Below are 26,902 nucleotides of genomic sequence, written 5' to 3' on the forward strand. Positions count from 1 at the left end.
TAAAAGGAGTAATTACCGCTCCCTCAAAAAAGTTTATCGATATCTTAACGAATGAAATTTAAGAAAATTGATAAATCTAAATTCCTGAATGCGGGCATAATTTCTTGTATTAGTAAGTATGCAATGCAAAGAATAAATTACATTATTATAAATTTTGGGGGGTATTTTCTTGAAATGGAAAAAATTATCCTTTTTTATACGGATTCCTATGTAAAAAAATGTTTCGCTTACGAATTAAATTATTATTATTATATATATAGCTTTATGACGTACTTTAGAATAACCATTATGTATACATGCAGTTCCTTCGCTAGAATTCATCATGTCACATGCAACACCATGCGATATTATTAGTTATTTTATAAAAAAATAACACGATTAATTTAAATTAAATTATTATTATTATATATTTAGCTTTACGATGTACTTTAGAATATTTATTATATATATACATGCAGTTCCTTCACTTGCATTCTTCATGTCACATGCAACGCCGTGCGGTATTATCTATTTTATAAAAAAAAAATAATCCAATTGATCTAAATGAAATTAATATTATTATACATTTGCATTTATGATGTTCTTTAGAATATTCATTATATATGCATGTAGTTTCTGCAATGTGAGGCTGTAAAAAATGCTAAAAAATATAAAAATTGAATTTAAAAATATTTTTCTCTAATATTCAAAATTTAATTATTGTAGAATTTTTTTGGTAAATTCTTATTGTATCGCGTATAATTAAAGTCGAATTAAAATAGAAAAACGTATTTTCTCGCTTATTACATGTTAATCTTCTCGGTATTTTTGTATTCGTTTCCGTTAAATCAATTAATTCAATCTATTATGCAATACATCTTTCTTTTTCTTATAAATACTTTTATCAAAAAGACTCCATGTCGTATTTTCATCCTCTTGAGAATTATTTTTAGAATTCTATATCGTATTTCAAGACTTTCATCACATGCACAGTTTACCGAAAAAATAATTAAACAGAGATTTCAATTAAAAAGTGATGTAAATTCTAAATTTTTCTTTTCTAAGCAAAAAGAAAATGTTCCGTTGAATTACATTCATTCCATTGTTTCAAAAATCACTTGTTTTGAAAATTGTATGAACAAAATCGTGTGATTATTTACTTTCCGGGACTTAATTGGATTTTTAGACAATCGGATTCGCGGCAACTGTCAATATTACGTATTTAACTTTTACTATAAATGTGAGTGGCATCACTCTCTATCAGTGAATAGAACCGTTAAGACACAGTTAATTTTGGGTCATTATGAAGTGTATGATATTTCTGGTAAGAAAGTATTTCACTTATTCTTTTGAATATGAACAGATTTAGAGATTAAAAACCGCGATAATATTTTCACTATGAAGGAATTTATTCCTTATTAGTTTCCTAATCTAGTAACATTGGAACAGTATTACATTTTAATATTTTTGAAGAATGAATATGCATAGGATGTATGAAAACTAATATCATTTGATTATTATGGTACGTTTTGGGAATCTTCCAACTTTTGCATTTGAATCCAAAAATAAATTGCATGGTGGAATGCACTGGATTTCTTCTCTAATGTGCAGATACTACTTCTACTAATTCAAATGTTTAGAAAATGTTCTTTAAAATATATAGACTCCATTCGAATTCCTTTAGAGGGATTTAAACACACGATGATGCTTTGTTTGAATTTTATTTACTGCACTTGCTGAGAGTAAAGAACTATGATTTTGCTTTTACTGATATCTTCCTCTTCGGCTTTGTTTCAAAATCCTGCATTTTGAAAAGAGAAACGTTTCTGGACGCATTAATTATTGTTTAAAACATCCACTAGGGACACTAATTAAGATTTTTAAAATGCCCATTAGAAGCTATAATTTGATGAACAAAGGAAACGTTTGGTTTGGTTACTAGGTTTTGAAATGCTTTCGATTTTTTATTAATTGGCCGTAAACCGAAATTGGGAATATTAGCTATTTAAAACTTGTGTTTTCATATATTAAAAATAGATGAAATAATGAATGATTTTAGAATTTTAAGATTCATGACTTTCTATCTTGAATTCTTTTATCATTTTATTGCTTTAAAATACTTTAATTTAACTTTCTGCATCAGAATAGTGACAGAATAACACGGCCAATCCTTTTCTCAAACATATCTAAGAAAATTGTTTCATAACAACTTTAAATAATAATGAAATTAAATATTTTATTTCTTTATATTTTAATGTAATTAAAAATATAGGAAGTACTATTTTTTAATTTGTTACTTTATCAATAATAGTGCACCAAATTTTAAAAGTATCAATAATTAAATCATATGACTGTACTATAAAAGTACAATGTAATCGCAAGAAATTTTGAAAAATATATTAAAACCATACTTTTGATAGTAGGCCACTTGCTGTGGACAAATAAGTTGTAATTTCATATCTTAATTATCTACAATAGAAAAAGGACAAGAAGAAACATTAGTCGCTACAATGAAACCGTTTGAATTTCACTTCAAAATGAAATATAGTGTTGTAAAATGCGTTTAAAATATTTGTAAAGAAATTATTAAAAATAGAAAAAAACTGCATAATATAAAATGACATCATTAGAAAGATAAGATATTCAGTTTTAAAATGGAACATAAGTCATTTTTGTGCTGTAATACATTCGGAAATTATAGCGAAAAACGCCAAAATTTAATTTAAGTTTAACAAAATTACATTTAATTTTTTTATTAATAAAGCTTTTTTTGAAAAAATTGCTCCGAGATACAAATTCTCATCTTCCAAGATACATATGTAGCTTGATGTCAAACGATCTTATAGAATGCCAACACATAGAGAGATAAATGCACATTTTTCTTTATTGCTCTTCGGAGTAATTAAAGCAAAAAATCAGTTTATTTAAAAAAAAAAACTGTAAATTATTTTTAAAAATAAGTGTGACTTAAATGTGACAACAAAACTTCCGATGTTCTACATTCAAAGAAGGCTGTCACCAAAAATGAGTGGTGGGAGGCGGGGTATACAGATAAGAGTTATATATACAGAGAAGAGAGGACCATGATAGTTTGCTGGCAAGGTTTCGACTTCGGAACTGGAGGTTTTTCAGGATCGAGACCCGATTCCACCGACAAGCCCTCGTGTTAGTGGGCTTGTCGGTGGAATCGGGTTCCCGTTCCGAAAGGGTGCACTTTAACCCTTTCGGAACGGGAGTCCTCTATCCTAGACGCACGCACGAGACGGAGTGTACGAGGTAGGATCCCAAAGGACAGATGTTTGGCGTCTCTAAGCCTAACTTTGAAAAAAAAAAAATTCACAAAAGATAAATTTTAAATCCTAATGTCGTCATTTTTTCAATCTTTTTAGATTATTAGTTCATTCATGATACGAGCACATTCTTCCTCTGACAAATCGCTTCATTTTGTCATATTAAATTTAATTATATCATATTCCGTAGCAATAAGAGAAATGTATCCAAAAGCTTCACAAAATATAACAGAACTGACGGTAAAACCCGAAAAGACACAGAAATAGAAAGAAAAAGAAGAAAAGCGACTGATTCTATGAAGTGGAAAGTTACACAACCCAGCTCTGTATATATTACTCTTACTGCCTTCCCTCGCAACAGCTGATGAGTGAAATACCAACGTAAGGTTGAATATGAGCAAATTGAAGATCCGGATACCCAAACTATATTTATTTAAAAAGTAATTGAAATAAATATAGTGATGATTAAAAACTATCCCAGTTTAAAATGCATCACCGTCCCATGAGTTCAATTTCCAGAAATGCACTGGCGGTACGCCCGGCCTGTGGGAGACGTCCACTGTTGATGCATATATGACACGCCCGTCACGAAAAGGATAAATCAGTCGGGGTCAAGCACTTTCCCGCTGGTGTGACGTGGAAGTTTGGAGAGGGAGGTACCAGCTCAGCTGTCATTCTTGTTGTCTGATCACGATTCAAAATTTTTAGGTTCATACCAAAATAGCCCTAGTGTTCCTTTAAAACGGAATGTTAATATAACTGAACTGAACATAGAAGAGATTAATTCCTTTCAATTGTGTACGCTATTTCCACAGAGTTTTGCTTATATCTTTTCTAGGTATGCAGTCTCTTCGTGCTTCTCTTCCTTTCAAAATCGGTGAATGGAACCATCACCGGTGGTAGTATTGGTGGAGTTATTGGTGGTAGTATTGGTGGTAGTATTGGTGGAGCTATTGGTGGAACTATCAGGGGAGGTCACGCTTCAGGTTATATTCGTGGTGCCAGGGGACGACCTGGAGTATATGGCATATATATTCCTTTGTGAGAAATTTGTCAGGAGGTAAGGACGTATCTAAAATATCGTCATTTAAGGTTTTTAATACTGAATTTAAATATGAGTTCATTTGCAGAAAAAATGATCTGATTTTTATTTTAGCTCTTACAATGATATTTAATCTAAAGAAAACATATTTACTGATTATTGTAAAATACCCGTCTTTTATGAGGTATTTATGATTTATATGTATTTACTAACTGACTGGTTTCTTTTTCAGACAGATTAAAATTCATTTTAAGTAGTAACATATTTTGAGTTAACTGAGATTATTAATTTAAACTGCGTTTATGATTTTAATAAGTTGAATTTATTAAAACTATAAATTCAGTTTAATTTTAGATGTCACTAAATTATTGATGAATGAAATTTTATTGAAAAATATGAAAGATTTCCCGAATTAAGTGACTATAATAAATTTCGCTTTATAGATAATATTTTAATCATGAAATAACCAAATTTAATAATATTGCATTATAGCAAAATTTATTTAATACATTACATTTTGCTGTTAAACATAATATACTACTCATCGAGTTCCTTTCTTAAGCGTCGTTACAACCCGGAAATCTTCGTTACTATTTCAGTATCTCAGTCAGGGGGTATCAAATATAAGGATGACAAGCTTCCGGTATAATAGTTTGTATTTACCGGATAAAAAAGTCTAAGATTGAATCATCTGCTCTTTGATGACGATATATGCATTTCTAAGAGAGTGGTTAGGCTGAAGTGAATAGCTTATAAGCCAGTTAACAGCTACGCTACCCGAGCAATTGCTTTTGTATCGTGGTCATGTTACTAGGCTGCGAATCACAAGGTCCCAGGTTCTATCCTCACTCATCTCAATTCGCTACATTGGTGACCTCGGACGATGAGCCTTCTATCTTCGTGCAGCTGTTGTGGCGCCATCTACCCACAGCAAACCAAAGTCGTCAGATTCACTTGACGTAGCAACACAAAGACGCAGCAACAGCATCAGCAATCACTCACACACACAACGCTCGCCATAACGATTGGCGCTGCTCAAATGGGTACAGGCGCATTAGAATCAACAGCTCTCATTACCTCTCAACAGCCATATCGTTCGTCTCACCTCCGACTCACTGGAGAGAGAGTCTGTAGTGAATAGCTTATAAGCCAGTTAACAGCTACGCTACCCGAGCAATTGCTTTTGTATCGAGGTCATGTTACTGGGCTGCGAACCACAAGGTCCCAGGTTCTATCCTCGCTCATCTTAATTCGCTACAATGCCATTACCGGTGATGGTCATTAGGATTCAGTTATAGTTCCCGCTTCAGTGCTACCGCGACAATTAATTAGGGCAGAAGGGACAGGGCTCGCTTTTGCGGTTACCATTACAGATTTCACGTCGTCCCTTGGGTGAAAATAGGTAGTTTCTTAAACTATATTATTTGTATTAGTTCATGCCAGATATATGCCTCTTAATGTTTTTTATTCGAAATTCTTTTGGTAAAATCTGAAAAATATGCAAAAATAGAAAATGTAAATTAATTTTATAGAATGCTAGCTGTTTTGTATGTATTTCTATCTATCTGTTGTTGGAAGTCTCATCTTATTATTTTCCCATTAATCTTATTTCGGATATACATTCATAAGTACATATATCGTTGTCAAGCAATGCAGGAAATGTTAATTTGTTTTAAAAAAACATTTTTTTGAAATTGAGAACATTATACGCGAGAAAAAAAATTATTTTTTTAACGCAGGAAGCCTGTAACATAATTTAACCGCTTTCATTCAGTTAAAAAAAAATCTCTTCCCTTTCTTTAATTCATATTAAATTGTTTCCTTTTCTTTTTTAGGTACTCGGTATTATTCAAAAAAAAACGAAATCTCTTCAAAATTGTGTGGGTGTTATTGGTTGTACAAAAAATTGAAAATGTTAGTATTCAAATTTAGAAAATAAATATATGTTCTCAAAATCACAGCTTTTTTTATTGTTTAGTGTTTTTGATATTATCTGTCTGTTATAGTTACTACGAAATTACAAATAAAAATATAGAGTTCACGATTAAAAATTTGTGTAGCTGAAAATATTTTATTGTTAGAGACAAAATTGCATCTAACATAATAATTATTTTGTAAAAATTAAAGAAGTTTTCTAACTCTGCAATTGTTTAAATTTAAAATCGTTCTATTCATAATGCCTTAACAATTTCTTTCCTTTTAATGTGAAATCAATCAATTAGCATATTAATAAAATAATTTCATACGTATAAAAATATGTAACACATAAAGAATTTGTTATCAAATTATATTTTATATACTATCAAGTAGACACAAAATAATAATTCTTGTTTATCGACTTTTCAGACCAGCTAGATCGTTTTGGCTAATGGTTGTATTTATTATCAATTAAAATTCATTAGATATAGCTTCTCCTTTGTGATTCGATCCATTTGTCAGGCACTGAAATTTATCTTTTTCAATATATAACATGTGTTCTGTGCATTTTGTACATGGGGATTTTTAATGGATACCAAATCCATATCATAATGCTATTAAAAACATAAATATCGGGTTCCTTTATCGTCAAATTTTCGTGGTAGTGTAACTTTACTTTTTCTTTCCACTTGTAAACTACACAGATATTAAACAGAATCCCTTTTTTAATAAAAAATTATTTAAATAATAAAATATAATAAAAAATATTTAAATAATTTTTTAAATAGATCTATTGATAGAAAATTTTCAGAAAAAAATACACTATGAATAACGTTAATTTTCATCCTTTTTGAGCTAATAAAACTTGAGATTGTTTCAAGTTTCAGTGTAACTAACAGTATGAAAATTTGGTTAACAGTATAAAAACTCTTGGTTCTTATTAATATGTTTCCTGATCTTCTAAAATATGCATTTCAAAAAGAAAAATGGTATGAGTGAAAATCGTCCCAATTTTGAACTATAGATGCGATTTAAAATGCGATAATTAAACTGGAAGGATAAATTGTTACATTTCAACATCAGATATTTAATATGCGTATCTACAAATCTTTACACCCCATTAAAGTAACAAATATTTTTCATCTTAAAAATGTATGATTTTTAGTCCTTTTAATTTCTTTCACTTGAACTCATTATTTCAATTTTTCAGCTCTTAAAAACATAATGGCCTTTTAAATATTTTATGTATTAGCTTAATAAATTTTGTAAAAAGATACAATTATGGAATAATTCGTTGTAGGAAAGGCCAGAATACCTTTGTACATTTGAAAAAAAAAACCTTTTTTTCATTAAATTTGAAAACACCCTAAAACAGTAGCAGGAAATAGAATTTCTTAAAAAAAAGGGGGGGGGGCTTACCTTAAAAGTAAGTGCCTTGACAAATAAAAATTATTTTGTTTGCTTTTTGAATTATACTCCATGTATTTGATTTAAAGTTTTAAAATTTTAAAATTAAATCAGAAAAAGTGTTGATTTTTTCTATCTCCTTTCCTTTTGCTATGTCCTGGAGACTGCTATTTAAAGTTGCTTTTAAGTTTTTTTCCCATTTTTTAATGTGTTGCCCTATCCATTGGAGTTCCTCTTCTTGCTTTTGATTCTGAGGGAAAGTATGAGGGCAAATTAGGGAAAATTGAAGGTACAGCATCAGGTACAAGCCTAGAAAAAAAGAAGAAAAAAGTGGAATTCTTTAGATAAAAAAAATTAGTAATTTATTAAAACTTAAAATCAAAAACAGAATAGATATTTTCTTAATACATAAACTAAAAGCAAACGTATGTCGGACAGCATTAAATAAAATCATGTTGAGTATTAAATAATAAAATTTAAAATCAGCAGAAACATTCATTCATCCAAAATAAATACCTAGTTCAATATTATGTTGGAATATCTATAGTAATTATTTATACTACCATTCAAGTAATAAAATATTCTACATGAATTAATCAATTGATTTTACACGGTATGAAAAATGGATTTAAAAACAGTAACTTTTCATTACTTTTAAAAAAAGTTTCAGATATTCTGTAAAAGTTGCATTCATTTATAATTAAAGATTGTGTATAACTAATGATATTTAAAAATAATAATAAATATTAATTGTTTTATATATAATCTGATGATTTATAGATAAACAAATAAAAACTACATTTTCTGAACCTATATGAGCATGCAATTCATATTGTTTTTAAAACTATATCTAACTTTTTTACATAATATTTTAGAATAAAATATAAGTTTAATCTGCTACAATCTATAGTCATGATATATATAATTAAAAATTAAGTTTTATTATTCATTAGATGATTTTAAACTTTTTTATAAGAACATAATAACAATAAATCACTTAAGTACTTTGTAAGATTTTGGTGATAATTATTAAAAATTTCTAAAAAAATTGCCTTTTACACTCTAGTGGTACTTGAACAAGTTCTCCTGTACTGGTATTAAACGCTTCTCTAACTGTTAAAAACTGATTTTATTGAAAATGTTTAGCACAGACCTAAATGTTAGCAACAAATATTAGGCCTACATCAGATTTTAAAAAATATGTATGAAGTATAATTAAAAAGATACAGAAACAAAACATTTTAAATATTAAGAACAAATAAACAAAAGACTATGAGAAGTAACAATAAAACAAAGAAGTTTTTTATTTAGTTCAAGCAAACTATACCAAAGTAATTGGAAGCATATAAGCAACTAAATGTAGAGCAAACAAAAATGACAGGAGATAAATGGAAGTTATACATAATTTTAAATGTTTCGCATTTCAAAAGAATTAATTAACTAAAAATTGTACAAAAAAATCAAACTTACCTTACTATATTTAGTTGGTACGAAATCGTCCCGCTTTATTGCAGAGATCCATGCTCTTCTAGTGTTTTCATCGTTTGGAAACGAAAATACAGAAACATTGGAGCTATTTTTGTGTAATTACTTTTACAATTGGGAACACAGCACGCACTAGGCATCTTCATTACGATAAATTAAAATTAATATGCAAAAAGATCAGAAAACTTTCAAACAAAGCCAATAACACATTTCCCATTCTTCACTACGATAACGACAATCGTTTTCTACAGAATTCATCCAACCTCATGACGTCACGGGCTGAAAGCGTTGGGAGTTGTGAGGCCTTGTACTACGAAGGTCGTGGTTCAGTATCCCATAGAGCTGATTTTAAAACGGTCTTTCCAGTGATTGAAATAACCATGCTGGGAAACAACATTACAGATTTATAACAATATTTTATCTTTGCTCTTAATGATGATTTTATGGAAATACGAAAGTAGAAATGAAATTTCATTGAGAAATCACGAAATGTTTTCGGAATATTGTGAGCAAATATTTTGCCAGCATTGTGATATCTTAACCTTACGATAACTGAATATATTCATACTCACTTACTCATTTTTTTTTTAATAGCTTAAATTGAAATATTTTCATTTCTCTTCCAGGTCACATGTGGTTTCTCTTCTGGAAAAAGAAAGGTTCTGAAAACTGTGTGCTTTTAACTGTAACCTGATTGAAGAAACTTATTTTCCACTTTTAGAAATAAAACTTTTTCTTCAAATTTTGGGATTGAGCAATTTCTTTGTTGTCATTCATTTAAACTAGTGACTTCAGAGTGATAGAGACCATTAATCTAATAATGAAAAATATGAATTTTTTCAATTTAATTTTAATAAAACGCTGTTTATGTAATATGAATTGTGAATACAAGTTAATAATATATTTACATGTAAAAAATATTAATTTCCTTTTAATGCACTTCAATCTATGGTTCTAAATGTAGGATAAAATATATATATATATATATATATATATATATATATATATATATATATATATATATATATATATATATATATATATATATATATATCGAATAGGTCTATTTCGGTAAGAATTCGAATTTGAATTACATTCTATTTCTCGTTGTTTCATACGACGCTATGATAATTCAAAATAATAATAATGATAATAAGTTATAACAGAAATTCTATCTCAGTACTTTACTAACTCAGAATTTGTTATCCAACCAGCAGCAATTGTCTCCCTGAAACTTTCACGCATATTCTCTAATAAAAGTGTTATTCAAGGCAAGGCCTTGTCTGGTATGGACGTACAACAATCACGAAATATTAATCATTGGCGAGATTTTTGACCAATGTTATTAAATCGAATAATTAATGTTATTGGGAAAAAATCGAATTTAAACTTTAGACGCAATTTTCCCAACCAATTGAAACAAAAATTTAATACAAAACTACAGTTGTAGGCACAATCTATACCAAAATATATATCAAATTTAACTTAAGTATCATCTAAAATGTAAACACTCATTCCGTTTTTTAACTACATATTTACATGATTCCAAAAATACAGACATACTGTCAACCCGTGTCGGATGTGCCTCAAAATTTGATACGTGTCTACGCAAATGACATTAAATCTGAGTGCCGAATATTATTTATCAAGTTTTTTTCGCTTTGTAGTTATTGTATTAATTTATATTCGAACAGTTTGACAGGCGGACTCGATTTTTTTAACGTCTACAATACTCCTTTTATACTACGTACATGAGAAAATGAAAATATAAATTCTTCTTCTTGACAACCGAATTTTAATTTTTGGTACTGGAACTGTATATTTGTATGCGAATAAGACGAAAATTATCTTGTATGACAGTACAAAAAGTTTGGTACTGTAATTGCTGATACTTACTAAAATTTTAATAAAATCCGTCAAAGAAATTGGCTTTGTTCTGATACACAATCACGCAACAACAGAGTGATTTTGAAAAATGATATTATACTGGATAAAAATATACAAGAGATAGATAGAAAATGATATTGTATGATATCAGAATTATATGCTAAAGCTATTTCATGAGGTCATTTTTATGCATGTTTAAAACCAAATGGAATAATAATACTTGATTACTTTAAAAAAATTATGATTTCTTAAATATAAATAATTTTAAAAAAAAAATTTTAATGGTATTTTTTCGTTTTAGCAAATTGTTTTCTTTTTTACTCAATCTGTCGTTTCATTTTAGTTTTTCATTTAAAATATAAAAGCGCTTTTTTTGTAAAAAGATCTATCATCAGATTTATTCTCAATTAATCAATATATATATACATATATATATGTGTGTGTGTGTGTGTGTGTGTGTGTGTGTGTGTGTGTGTGTGTGTGTGTGTGTGTGTGTGTGTGTGTGTGTGTAATGATATTTTAAACTCTTAATTTAATCCAAATTAATTTCCAAAACTTTATCTTAATTTATAGCCCATCGTAACTTCATTCTAAAATATTCTCTTATTTCTTGATCCAATTCCACTTTCGGTCTAATTAATCCCTTTGTAAAAATAATGCGCCGGCAGTACTACGTATCAAATGAAAATGATATCTTCTGTACCCTTCAAAAGGTGTTAAAGGTCACACGTATATTGAATTGGCTCCTGGCCAGAAATCCTATGTTATATGAGACTAGTGATCATTTGTTCGTCTCTTTTTTACTTCTGTTTTTCTTTTTGTAAATAATCATGTTTGTCTCCCGAGAGAGAAGAAAACGGAATTAAAAATACCAAGTCTCTTCACTGCTTCGAACCTGCATTCTACTTAAACCAAAAATATGTTATATATATATCGCAAATTCAACTAATTTTTCTCTGAGATTTATGCAGCTCTAAATACATCTACTAATGAATAGGATATAGTAGTATAACTTTCATCTTATATATATATATATATATATATATATATATATATATATATATATATATATATATATATATATATATATATATATATATATATATATATATATATATATATATATATATATATATATATATATATATAACAATCATAGACTATCATTAACCACCGAAACAATTCTGATTAAGTCAAATTGGTGCTCTGCAAATTTATCACATTTTCCTGACCACCGTGATTTTAACCAGTCTCTCGGATGATTGAATAATGCTTATTGATTGTGGTATCTTCAACAAAATCGTGCAAAATATGCCTGTTTCTTGACTATGTCAAATAATCGATCAAATATACACCTTCTGCAACCGTGGATGATTTGACATGTTACTTACTCCATCTCCATAGTCTCTGTGTTGCAATTGTAGTTGTTGCTGAAAACTGTCAAATTTACCACATTTAGATTCCTCTTTCCGTATCATGTTTTTTTTTTTTTTTGCTTGTTTTTATATCCGTCGGGTCAGTTTTCTTGTTTTCATTTACAGTGGCTCAAAAAATTGAGAGTCCATCTTACTTTTATTTGATAAATCCGACTTTCAATATAAATAACGTATTATTGAAAAGAGCAAACATGTTTTTATTTTTACACATAACAAATGATTTAATTTAGAGTAAACATAAAGAAAAATCAACGAAAAACTTCTAAAAAGAAAAATTTCAGAAGCATTTTAAATAAACATACTCAGATTTTTGCCACAAAAAATTGAGAGTACAATAATGAAATTTCTACAATATCTCCCATAGAAACAAAGTGCCACTGTTAAGTTACACGTCTTTTGGCTCTTATAATGGCATCTTAACGTCATGGTACCGATTCGACCAATTTTTGGTTTTATCTGAAAATATTTTATATCATTTTTCTTGCAACACTTGTTTTAAATTGGTTTTGTTTTTAATTTTGTGTTTTTGAACCACTTTTTCGAGTATGGCTCACGAATATTTTATGCCATTGATGTCGGTGTACTATGGTAGTGTCTGTAACTGCTGTTTACAATGAAAAAGACACCGTATTTTGTCTTTACGAGCATTCTGTTTGGGGTCGTTGTCCTACTGAAAAATGAAATTTTCATCTAAACCCAAATTTTTAGCACTTTCCTTTAGATTGCTCGTAAAGACAAAATATCCGAAAAAGTAAACCATATGGTTTATAATGCCATCTATAAGAATTAAATTTCCTACCCCGGATGAAGCCATGCAACCTGAAATCATGACTTAGTCACTACCATGTTTACCTGTAGGACGAAAAATTTTCTGATCCAAAACAATATTAGACTTTCTCCATACAGTACGATGGCTGTCACTGCCAGAAATTTTGAGTTTTCTTTCATTACTAAATATAACTTTCTTTCAAAAGTTATTGGTCTTCAAATGATGAGTTTTTGCAAACTTTAAATGCTTTATATGAATTTGCAAGCTCATGAACGGTTTCTATGCGACTTTTATATCCAGCTTGTCTAATGGCATTTCGCACAGTTTCAGCACTTACACTTCTGCCTATGACTTGAGAAGTGTAAGCAGCAAGTTGGAAGAACCATATGGTCGCAATAATCTAAAGGAAAGTGTTAAAAATTTGGGTTTAGATAGAAATTCCATTTTTCAGCGGGAGAACGACCCCAAACAGAATGCACGTAACGTCAAAATATGTCTTTTTCATTGTAAACAGCAGTTACACACACCACCACAGTACCCCGAGATCAATGCCATTGAATATTCGTGGGCCATACTCGAAAAAGTGGTTTAAAAACACAAAATTAGAAACAAAATCCATTTAAAACAAGTGTTGCAGGAAAGATGGGATAAAATATCTTCCGATACCGCCAAAAATGGGTTAAATCGGTACCATGACGTTCAGAGGCCATTATAAGAGCCAAAAGACATGCAACTTAACAGTGACACTTTGTTTCTATGGGGGATAGTGCAAAATTTTCATTGGTGTACTCCCAAATTTTTGAGGCAAAACTATGAGTATGTTTATTTAAAATGCTTCTGAAACTTTTCAATTTAGAAGTTTTTAGTTGATTTTTCTTTATTTTTACTCTAAATTAAACTACTTGTTATGGGTAAAAATAAAAAGATGTTTTCACTTCTCAGTATTGTGTTATTTATATTGGAAGTGGGATTTATCAAGTAAAGATAAGGTGTTCGCTTAATTGTTTGAGCCACTGTATATACGAATCAGTATCAAATCATTATCACTATCCTGTAGAAATTTTTACACCCAACAAATCCACAAACACACGCACAAACACTTTCTCCTTTATTGTTAGTTGAAATTATCATTAAAGGAAAATTTATCCTTAAAAGCATAAAATTCTACGCTTGGCACATTCTCTGTATTTTAATGTGAAATTCTGGCCACAAATTTTTCTGTAGATTATTGGCATAAAAACGTTGAAAAGCAACAAAATATCCTAAATAAAAGATTAGTTTTTAATAAATAAGTATATCTTTTTACAACGCATTCTTATTAAAAAAAATTCTTATCACTTTTTAAATTTTTTTTATTTAATTTAATATTATTTATTTATTTTAATTTTATACTTTGTAATATGTAATCCAATTTATCCAAATTATATTAGCACATGGATTCATTAGCTTCGCGGCGTTTTTAAAATATTTATTGCATATGATTATATTGTTACGAAATTTCCGGGTTCGTTTGGATAGTGGAAGTGATGTGGTGTTGAGAACACTCAATCAGCAGGCGGCAGTAGAAAATGAAACAACGACGTTTATTTACATGAAGACACACAGGACAACACAAAGACGACAACTATATACAGCACACAATTATCTTCAGCCGAGACGTGCAGACAACAGACTCTAATGCAGACCGTAGCGCACAACTTAATTCAGCACTCACTTGACTTCGTCGCTGCTCCACTAATCTCTGGAAGGCCAGCTCTTTCTGTCGATTCCGACTACTCTGCCCTAGTAGCTGCGGCCGCTTCCTTTTATAGGTCTCAGGAGGCGGGGCTAGACGCCTCTCAACCAATCAGGAACGTTCGAGGCGTATCTCCGTTCCTATTGGACGGATCGAGAAAATTTTCGATGTTTCGGGTATAATCTATTTTGGCACCAAAGTCGCCAAATTCGTCGCCAAGTCGCTAAATGGTCGCCAAGCTCCGGGACCCTCCGACGCGACACTGGACTACGTCCAATACCGATGACTGTAAAACATTCTTTCCGATGGTGGAACCAACTATGCTGGGAAGCAGCATTACAGATTCGTAACAATATATTATATTTCAACCACTTTATGTCATATAAGATCAATGAAAATTTTAGAAATTAATCTGTTTCTTTAATTTATGATCTAAATTTTTTATAATACTAATTAATATACTCTATACTTATCGAGATTAAAATACTTTATTGTCTACATAACGCTTTTGATGAAAAAGATACTTTTGCATAAAATGTTTTAATAAGCAAATTTCTTTTATCATCTGAAACATTTTTTAAACTAAAATGTAAATATCATTTGAACTGGATGATTTTTTCAAAATTTAATTTTCTCCATTAGTTATTAATATTTGCTCTATAAATACATCATTCAGAGATACTGAAGTTTAAGTAAAATTTAAAAGAAATATTCGATGCAATTAAATCGTTAATTTCGCATTACTGAAAAACACAAAATAAAACAAACTGGTAGTTGTTCTGTTCTAACTTGTTAGTCGTCTGCTTTTAAATTCCAGAAATTACTCTTTCAGAATTCTGTTCATTTGGACATACAGTAGCTCAAACAATTGAGAGTACACCTTACTTTTACTTGATAAATCCGACTTTCAGTATAAATAACACATAACCGAGAAGTGCGAACGTGTTTTTATTATTACACATAACAAATGGTTTATTTTAAAGTAAAAATAAAGAATAACCAACGAAAAACTTCGAAATTGAAAAGTTTCAGAAGCATTTTAAATAAACATACGCAGATGTTTGCATCAAAAAATTAAGAATACACCAATGAAATTTTTGTAATATCTCACATAGAAAGAATGTGTTATTATTTAGTTCCATGTCCTTTGGCATTTGTAATAATCTCTAAATGTGGTAGTACCGATTCGACCAATATTTAAGGGAATCTGAAAATATTTTACCCCATTCTTCTTGCAACACTTGTTATAAATGGGTTTTGTTCCTACTTTTGTGTTTTTGGATCACTGTTTCGAGTGTGGCCAACAGATATTCAATGCCATTGATATCGGCAGACTGCAGTAGTGTGTGTAACTGCTGTTTATAATGAAAAAGACATCACATTTTGACGTTACGTGACGTGTTTGGAGTCGTTGTCCTGCTGGAAAATAATATTTCCATCTAAACCCAAATTTTCCCGTCCCTTTAGATTGCAGCAAAGTATATCCATGCAAACCATAAGGTTTATAATGCCATCTATAAGAACTAAATTTCCTACCTCGGATGAAACCATACAACCCCAAATCATAACGGAGTCACCACCATGTTTAATTGTACGACGTAACTTTTTTGGATCCAAAGCAGTATTAGGTTTTCTCCATCCGGTACGACGACTGTCACTGCTAAAAATGTTGAATTTTCTTTCATTACTAAATATAACTTTCTTCCAAAAGTTATTGGTCGTCAACTCATGAATTTTTGCAAACTTCAAACGCTTTTTCTGAATTTGCAAGCTGATGAATGGCTTCTCTCTAACAATTCGACTTTTATATCCAGCTTGTCTAATTACATTTCACACAGTTTCAGCACTTACACTTCTGCCTATGATTTGATACTATCTGCCTATGATTTGATACTATCTGCCTATGATTTGATACTATCTGCCTATGATTTCTGAAGCAAGTTGGATAAACCGTACGGTCACAACAATCTAAAGGAAAACACTAAAAATTTGGTTTAGATGAACATTTCATTTCCTAGCAGGACAACGACCCCAAACATAATGCACGTAATGTCAATATGTGGTGTCTTTTTCATTGTAAACAGCAGTGACACATACTACCATAGTCCTGCCGATATCAATGCCGTTGAATATCTGATAGTCACACTCGAAACAATGGTGCAAAAACACAAAATTAGAAACAAAACCCATTTAAAACAAGTGTTGTAAGAAGAATGGGGCAAAATATTTTCAGATTCCAAAAAAATTGGTCGAATCGGTACCACGAAGTTTAGAGATCATTACAAAAGCCAAAGGACATGGAACTAAATACTAACACATTCTTTCTATGCGAGATATTACAAAAATTTCATTGGTGTATTCTCAATTTTTTGAGGCAATCATCTGTGTATGTTTATTTAAAATGCTTCTGAAACTTTTAAGTTTGGAAGTTTTTCGTTGGTATTCTTTATTTTTACTTTAAAATAAACCATTTGTCATGTGTAATAATAAAAATATGTTTGCATTTATCATTAATGTGCTATTTATAATGAAAGTCGGATTTATCAAGTAAATGTAAGGTGTACTCTTAATTGTTTGAGCCAAAGTATATTTTATTTTAATCATCATTTCATCGTTATTCCAAATTTCTCACTACTCAAGATTCTGTACTTTTTTTTAAATTATAATATTACTTACCTTTTTGCAACTTAGAAAGTTCACAACAAAAATATAACTGATAAATTTGAAAAGAGCTTTTATAAAAAAAAAAGCATAAATATTAAAAAAAATAATAATAAAAATAGAATAGTTTAAAGTCTCACTATTGCCTAACAATAGAATATTTTAATTCTTTTTTATTTTAAAATCGTCTGCATCTATTCAAATATTAAATTGTGAAAAAAATAATAAAAACTGAAAGAAATATTTCACAGAAATGAAATTAATATAAAAAAATATTTTCTAATTTAATGTCGATATAAAGCATTTTCGTGGAATAATTTGCTCCGAAATTATTAATACAGAAAAAGTTTGGTTAAACTCTAATAAATCAAATATTTAATTAAATTCTGTTTTTAGAAAGGCGAGTTATTCTTTCTCTTAAATTAAATAATAAATGCACAAAATTTAGTTAAAATCGGTGGAATTTAAGTAGAGATGTAAACTGCCTACAAATCCACAGTGATTTTTATTTAACGTAATATTAAGTAACATAACATTATTATTTTGTAGAATAGTGATTTTAAGATGTTGAATATTTTAGATACTAAGTATTCCTTTTCATTGTGCTTTCTAAATATAGTTTTATCATTAAGTATAATTAAGTTGACTTTGCGAAATTACAATTTCTTCTTGAATGCTATTCCTGGAATAATGCCATAATTGTGTAAGATCTTCTATCGCATGGGAAATTTATTGAAAAACATACTGTAATAAAAATTTTATCGACTAAAATTATAAATATTTTGTTACTTTTTTTAATTAAAGAAATCTGCGGCAATTCATGCTTGAATGTTATTTAAAAAATAAAACACTTTTTTCGGAAATTGCATTGTAAGATTAAAAATAGTTATTATTTAAAGTACTGCTATGGATTACACAATCATATAAAGGAATTGCATTTTCCCGATGCGTGTAACTATTGCGTAAGCAGCTGTTGTTATAAATTTGTATGCAATTTCTCTTTCAATGTATAAAGTCATAAAGTCGCTCTGAAGTTTCGTTAGTGATGAAAAATATGGAGATTTGGGTAAGGAACTATTTCAGTAATTTTTTAATGCAAATAAATTAAAAAATTGAGAACTGCGGCATTAAATTCATCAAGAGTGAATTCAACCCTTACCTTACTTAAAGTAATAACACTTTAATAGTATTACAATAGAATGTTTTCTGTACATGAGACATAGTGGGTAACAGTAAAAATTTTAAATTTTACATGTAGTAAGCAAATTGCACTCTTCAGAATAGAAATTTTTTTAATAAACTTCATTTTGAAAATTATTTCATCAAATTTTGGTTTTATTTCATGAAACATTATTTAATATGGAATTCTAGCCGCCTTTGGCGACCAGTTTGTTCATCTAGATTATTAACTTTTTAGACTGTTAAATTATTAGTTTAGGGTACATTTCTTTAAAGAAATTTCCCCTTATAATTTGGTACGACTAAAACACACAAATTCAATTAAAACAACTTACTGCAATTTACAAAGCATATAAATTACGAAATAAAAGCAGAAATAAAATTCCTACTATGGATTTAATGATTGAAAAAAGCACATGCTTGAATTTTTGATGGAGAGCTTGAATTCCATCATAACATTTAAAAAGATTGTTCCATATAGTATACCAAATGGAAATAAAAATATTCTTGAAGTTAAATGAAAAATTGTACGAAAAGGAAATTTATATCATTAAAAAAGTATCTTTTTTATATCTTAAGACAATACATAAAGCTTTTTTATAAGATTATTGTTTGGGAAGATATAAGTATCAGTTGCCATAGGAGATTCATAACAGTTACGGTTAGACTTAAGAGTAATATACGACTCCGAAATTGGAAAAATTTTTGAGCGATTTCTCGCCGAATATAATCGTGGCAAATTTTAATTGCTACTTTAAAAACCATTTGTTAACATTTCTAGTATATATCCAGGATTACAGATTTCTAGAAAGTTTTAAGATGATTGACAGAATTTTGACATACTTGGCGATAAACCATTCATTAACCTTAATTCTTACCACGATTATTTATCTGGCAATGGTTAAGCCTATATTTGCACTTTTTTTTTTTTTTTTGTATATTCTTTCCTCTGACTGAATTTCCTCTTTGGTGACATGGCGAAGCATCTTCAAAACACTTCTAATAATATTTTACACCTCCATTAATTAGCTAAGCGAAGCGTTTTAATCAGTACAGCTGCAAAAAGATTCAGTGACTGAAGCAGTCTGAAATTTGTATGATATTTTGTTTATATTTGACTGCTGCCATTCGACAATTAGTAAAAAGCTCGATTTCTCTGCCACATACGTTAGCATTTTATATATATAGATTAATATAGACAGTAAAATAATATTACTTCATTTCATTTAATTTTGATTGTTCAATCAACATTTACATGTAGGCATTAAAGTTTTTTTTTCTGAAGCACTATTATCTCACCCTGATGAAATATTGTTATAGACGTTTGAATTTAATTTTATTTACTGCATGTAAAGCATTTAATGCATTTATATTTTATAATTTCAAGCATTTTTTTTTTTTTGGTTAGATACCATATATCATGATGAGCCCTTATTTTATTAGAAGACAAATATTATCCGAAACACTCACATATGTATTTACATTTAAGAAATTGACCGTCTCTTTCAATAAAGCAAAAGTACTCACGACAACAAAATGTTTTTTTGTGAATGAATGTTACTACGAGATGGTGAATTCAATAGATTTTGAAGATTGTGAACATGTTTTTTAGTGTTCTCAGAATGTCCTCAGAAAACTTAAAATAAACTATTTTCTTAGAAACCTCTTGATAAAACTGTTACTTCTATCTGTAAATTATTGCCCTAGGGGGCACCTCGATATGAGGATATGATGCTTCCGGCATGGTGGTTGGATCTCGCCACCCTGGAGGGTACCTGAAAAGGGGGGGGGGTCTTTTTCCTTCCCTCGACGACGGGGAATACTTCCTTAGGGAAGGGTTGTACTGTGGCCGGTTATGGCCCTTAATTATTTACATTTTGTGATTCATGATAACTTTTTTTAATTGGTTAAAAGTAATGTTTCATAATAAGTTATTTAAACAGCACATTTATGCATATTTGAAAGGAGTTGGAGTAATTAATGATAGAACAATCTAAAACAATAATATATTGTTGTTCCTGTGTTGTTTCAAAAACATATTAATACACTACATTCAGTAACCCATATTTAGTACACTAGATACTTTTAATTTTCACATTAAATAAAAAAAAAGCGCTTAAATATTGTAATAGATTACTGACTGTTAACTCAAGCTTATCTCTTGTATTCTAAAGCAATCGTCAGTTATTTCTGTTTTGTCCACGTCATCTGCTATGAGCTTTTCGATCAAATCAGCATTTGATTACATCATTGTTTCTACAATTTCTTTGTTTGGGATTTCTTCTGGAAAACACAACTCTCTTGCCTCTGTACATGGTTAGATGCATTTCGGTTATTGGAAATATTAACCGAAACTATGAATCCTCATAACCGAATTCGTTAAAAAGGTTTTTAGTACATTATCAGGCGAACTTATATTAGTTGAAAGAAAACTGTAATTTATTACTGTGCTGATTGGTCATTAGATATTACTTTTTTATAGATGCCAATTTCATTATTATTATTGTCATTATTATTTTTTCTTCAAGTAGAGGGCGCCACAATATCTGTACGAAGGTTGCGTTTCTTTTCAGCGTCCTAGGTCGCCAACATTGCTATTTGGTTATACCGAGGACCGAACTCACAATGTTTGGGTTCGTAGCCGAGTAACAAACCACAAGACAAAAGTAATTACCCACGTCTCGTTGCTGTTATCTGGCTTATAAAGCTTCGCCACAATTCGTATATAAACTATAGTTTATATATTATACACCTGTTAATTTAATTTATGTATGAAAAGCAGTTTACATATAAACTATTTACATGCAATTATTTTTCTAAATAAAATTTCAAATATGATGACGTTAAATTTATTTATCGTATTGTTTGAGAACAAGACACAAATTTTCAAAAATTATAAGGAAATCCATTTCACGAGAATTCATTGTGTTTTTATTTCGACAGTTTTTTTTTTTTTTTTTTCTATCTACTAAATTCTGAAAAATGTTTATAATATTAATGCACATATAACTTATCTTGAAGATAGATTTGATACTAGAGTAGAAGCCTATTTTTTCTTTCCAAAAATTTTAAAAATATTTAATCAAAAAAAAATATTAGTACAGTAACTGTTGCTTAATGCTATTATTTCGGGACTTGAAAACATTTATAAAAACACTTGATTGATAGTAGTAATTTAATTGGATATTAGCAACAATATTTTGATCCCATTAATGAAAAAAAAATGTAAATATTTATCTAAGGGCTATTTATATTTCATTTCAAAAATAATTAAGAAATTTCTTAGTTGTTGCTTATCCACAATAATTCCCTAAAAGTCAACTTATATATTGTTTGTACAAATCTTGTTTTTAAATATAATTGCTGAATAATGCTGCACGCGGAATTTTAAAGCTGAAAGCTGACTGAAAATAAGGGATTTGCAATTTTCTAATTCAAATCTGATAACATCAAACGATATAGTGGTCGCACTAAAACTTTTTCTTCTTTTTTTGCGTAAATAAAACATGAAACAGAAAGACTGGGGATTTAAATAATATAAAGCGCATTCTAACACTAACCACTTAAAACAGCATTTACTACAATTACAAAAAAAAAATGCTTTTTTTGTAAATAACTTACTTTAACTTACTAATAACTTACTTTGATTATAAATGTTTGTAAATAATGTTTATAAATTTTTGTAAATAACTTACTTTAACTTACTAATGACGTACTTTGATTATAAATGTTTGCAAATAATGTTTATAAATTTTTGTAAATAACTTACTTTAACTTACTAATAACTTACTTTGATTATAAATGTTCGAAGCAGTAATTTTTCTTCATTATTTTATATATAACATAAAAAAATATTTTTGATTATTGATGCAAGCAAATATTTTTAAAATATAGATACGACTGCGTCATTAAATTACTTTTATTTAGCGAAATAAAGTCAAGATGGCATTGACTTAAAGCGATGAATAGTCAAAATATCATTTTAGAATCAGTCAAATAAATATTAAATTCTAATATTCAATGTTGCACTTGACTGTTGTAATAATGTGTCGCATTTCTTACTACAGAAATTTTAAATTTCATTTTCAAAGCACTGTGTCATTTGAAATGATGCATTTAAGTATCGTTTCTTAGTATTATATTTAATAAATCTTTCATTTTTCAAAAAATTTGGAAAAAAAATTGAAAATTTAAAAAAATTGACTTTTTAATTTTAGTGTTATAAAATATGGGACGCATTACTAATTATAGAAATGTAAAAATGCATATGAATTTAAAAGTCGTCAGTTGGCACATTAGCTTTTAAAAATGTTGTCAATATCTGCCCCCCCCCATGATGGAAGATTATAGTTTTTTTCCCCCTTTTCACTTCTTCATATATGAACTATACGAAGAGAAAGTATTGTGAGAATCAAAAAAGTTCGAGTTTAAGTTTTTGATCGATCTTCATGTTTCTTTTTTCCCTGAGTCTGATGAGCTCGTTTTTGAAATTATGCCTGTCTGTGAACAGGATGACTCAGAAACGTTCTGATCTAGATGGCTGAAATCTGGTGTATGTTTACACCGAATTTGTAGGTTTCTACCAACTTTTGAGCAAAATCCATTGACGGAAAGTCTGTCTGTGGATCTGTTCGAGTACAAAGGAACTTGATAATTATAAAACGTAAAGAGAAGTAGATAAAATCTGGTGCATTTATTTAGATTTTGAACAAAATCTGTCAAAAGGTTGGTTGACAATCGATTTGGATTTTTTTTTGTTGTTGTGTGACTATTTTAAGCCAAATTTTTGCGCAGTAGCTTCTGAAGATAAAGACCCCTGAACACCCGAGGGCAGAAGTCTGACTTCTAGCTCAAATTAAGATAGCACACACACTCGCTTGCACAAACCCTTTTTACAAGGGGGCTCATTCACGCACCTCACAGAGAGAACTCAAGGAAGAGAAGAACCCGGAACGCCTAGATACGGGGAAGATGCGCTATCCCTAGGCCAGGACGCCGACATTTGGATTTTCTCATATAATGACTTAATAATTTAAGATTATGATGATGATGCCGTGTCTGCGTTACTACAGAAAGAGAGTGCTGTAGCTTCTGAGGGTAAAGACCCCTGAACACCCGATGATAGAAGTCTGACTTCTAGCTCATAGGAAGATGACGCTCATACATCCGCTTGCACAACCCCTTTTCACAAGGGGGGCACATTCACACACCTCACAGATAGAACTCAGATGAAGAAAAACTATGCCCGAACCGGCACGCCCAGATCACAGGGAAGGACGCCTATGCCAGAACGCCGGCGACTAAATAGCTTAATAAATGTTTGATGCAATGACTTAAATGAAATTTAGTATGTGATCATATGACTACAGCTGTAGTTCTGTGCAAAAGTTTGGTTTCTAATCGTTGAGAAAAAGGTTACTTTAAAACACATATTCGATTCTCGGATACTTGTGTTTTAGCCGCATATCAAGGATTAATCATCAAAGATTGCTGGTAGATTCAGTAAAAAAAAACTGTATTCAAACCAATCTGTTTTTCGTTATGATTGATTATGATTCGTATTCGTTGTCTCACCCCTCGTCGACAATTTGGGAGATGGGGATAACAGCTTTATTAGACAGCGTGCGAAAATTCTTTGGGGACTCCATATTTTACACATAGATTTTTGTAATGATCCTCCACCATATACACCCGTGGTTTTCTCGGCTCTGGCTAAAAATACTGCATCGGAAATGCGTCTGTGGTTCTAACAACCCTCTCCTTTTTGAAGATTGAGTCACCAGTACAAAAAGTAATACCTAAATACATAATTTTGAAAAGTACAAAAAAAAATCCTACAGATTTAGTAAGAAAATAAAGTGAAAGAAAGCGAACAGCAAACAGTGAAATTAATAATTAAATAAATAAAAATATCAGTTTTCTCCAAAAAATATTAGTTTAGAAAGCTAGAAATCCTTCAATTCTTTTCTTGAAAATTGATTTATAATTAAAATCCCGGCCTATTAACATTTTATTAGTTAGTAAATGACTTTTTATGAATATTTCGCGCTTTTTCTTAACTATTAGTAGAAAAACATCAAAAGCACTGCAAGAATTTTTAAGAATAGAAGAGCACCTGAAGGAAACGTCCTTGATAAGTTCTCAATCATACTAGCTTTACACCTATTGAATAAGTAATAATGCTTTATTTCTTAAAAAATATTGGGAGAAATATATGTGAAAATTTAAAAAGAATAAAAAATTACTTTTTTTTCCATTTTTGATGCATGATTTAAAAAAAAAAAAGATTATTTGTCATCTTCTCAAAGTTTTTCTCTATTTCTTTCTAGATTTGCAGCATTTTCCTACTGCTCACTGTATCAAATCTGACAGCTGGACAATTTAGAGGACGTGGCAGTGCTAGCGGAAGTGGTGCAATCAGTGGCAGTATTGCCGGGGGAGGAGGGCTTGGATTAGCCGGCAAAGGTGGAGCTGCAGGAGCAATTGGTGCTGCAGGAGGTATTGAATGTCGTGGACCTAATTGTGGCGCAGGTGCAGCAGGAGGTATTGAATGTCGCGGACCTAATTGTGGTGCCGGTGCTGGTGCTGCTGGTGGCATTGAATGTCGCGGTCCTAATTGTGGTGCCGGTGCTGGTGCTGCAGGTGGCATTGAATGTCGCGGTCCTAATTGCGGTGCCGGTGCTGGTGCTGCAGGTGGCATTGAATGTCGCGGTCCAAATTGTGGTGCTGCAGGTGGTATTGAATGTCGCGGTCCAAATTGTGGTGCCGGTGCTGGCGCTGCAGGAGGTATTGAATGTCGCCGACCTAATTGTGGCGCAGGTGCAGCAGGAGGTATTGAATGTCGCGGACCTAATTGTGGTGAAGGTGCTGGTGCTGCAGGTGGCATTGAATGTCGCGGTCCTAATTGTGGTGCCGGTGCTGGTGCTGCTGGTGGCATTGAATGTCGCGGTCCTAATTGTGGTGACGGTGCTGGTGCTGCAGGTGGTATTGAATGTCGCGGTCCTAATTGCGGTGCCGGTGCTGGTGCTGCAGGTGGCATTGAATGTCGCGGTCCAAATTGTGGTGCTGCAGGTGGTATTGAATGTCGCGGTCCAAATTGTGGCGCCGGTGCTGGTGCTGCAGGAGGTATTGAATGTCGCGGACCTAATTGTGGCGCAGGTACGGCAGGAGGTATTGAATGTCGCGGACCTAATTGTGGTGCCGGTGCTGGTGCTGCTGGTGGCATTGAATGTCGCGGTCCTAATTGTGGTTACGGTGCTGGTGCTGCAGGAGGTATTGAATGTCGAGGACCTAATTGTGGTGCAGGTGCAGCAGGAGGTATTGAATGTCGCAGACCTAATTGTGGTGCCGGTGCAGCAGGAGGTATTGAATGTCGCGGACCAAATTGTGGTGCCGGTGCTGGTGCTTCAGGTGGTATTGAATGTCGCGGTCCTAATTGTGGTGCTGCAGATGTCATTGAATGTCGCGGTCCTAATTGTGGTGCCGGTGCTGGTGCTGCAGGTGGTATTGAATGTCGCGGTTCTAATTGTGGTGCTGCAGATGTCATTGAATGTCGCGGTCCTAATTGTGGTGCCGGTGCTGGTGCTGCTGGTGGCATTGAATGTCGCGGTCCTAATTGTGGTGCCGGTGCTGGTGCTGCAGGAGGTATTGAATGTCGCGGACCTAATTGTGGCGCAGGTGCAGCAGGTGGTATTGAATGTCGCGGACCTAATTGTGGTGAAGGTGCTGGTGCTGCAGGTGGTATTGAATGTCGCGGACCTAATTGTGGTGCCAGTGCTGGGGTTGCAGGGGCCATTGAATGTCGCGGACCTAACTGCAGTGCTGGTTCAGGTGGAGGAATAGAATGCAGATCACCTGGATGTAGTGTTGGCATTGCTGGTTCAGCAGGTGCTGCAGGGAGTGGAAGTATAGGAGGCAGTGCTAGTGGAGCTATTGGAGGTTCAATTAAAGGAGGAAGCAGTGGAAGTGCTGGATTAAGCGGTAGTGGTAAATCGTATTGAGGAAGATGATGAAAAACATTAATCTTCTCTGAGGTAGGACATGATCGGTAGTTCTTTTAACATTGATAATTTAATTATTTTATTTCTAATAGTAAAGATGAAGTATTTGTAGATG

At 31.2% G+C, this 26,902-nt stretch overlaps 1 protein-coding gene across 1 annotated transcript; it reads left to right on the forward strand.

Annotated features, from left to right (window-relative positions):
* The first annotated feature begins 1,228 nt into the window (after nt 1–1,228).
* Nucleotides 1,229–26,483, forward strand: LOC129975541 (loricrin-like). Its single transcript, XM_056088602.1, has 8 exons — nt 1,229–1,303; nt 4,108–4,329; nt 6,147–6,225; nt 9,747–9,791; nt 25,117–25,912; nt 25,958–26,283; nt 26,327–26,409; nt 26,465–26,483. Exons 2-8 carry the CDS (start codon nt 4,151–4,153, stop codon nt 26,481–26,483), a joined length of 1,527 nt encoding a protein of 508 aa, XP_055944577.1. The 5' UTR covers nt 1,229–1,303; nt 4,108–4,150.
* The last annotated feature ends 419 nt before the right edge of the window (nt 26,484–26,902 follow it).

This window comes from Argiope bruennichi, chromosome 7, assembly GCF_947563725.1.
Source record: "Argiope bruennichi chromosome 7, qqArgBrue1.1, whole genome shotgun sequence".
NCBI classification, from domain to species: Eukaryota; Metazoa; Arthropoda; class Arachnida; order Araneae; family Araneidae; genus Argiope; species Argiope bruennichi.

Coding starts and splice junctions, on each gene's coding strand:
- LOC129975541 (XM_056088602.1), top strand. CDS start 4,151: ATGGAACCATCACCGGTGGTAGTATTGGTGGAGTTATTGGTGGTAGTA. Junction 6,226..9,746: donor TTGTACAAAAAATTGAAAAT/GTTAGTATTCAA, acceptor TTTCTCTTCCAG/GTCACATGTGGTTTCTCTTC. Junction 25,913..25,957: donor CGGTGCTGGTGCTGCAGGAG/GTATTGAATGTC, acceptor GTACGGCAGGAG/GTATTGAATGTCGCGGACCT.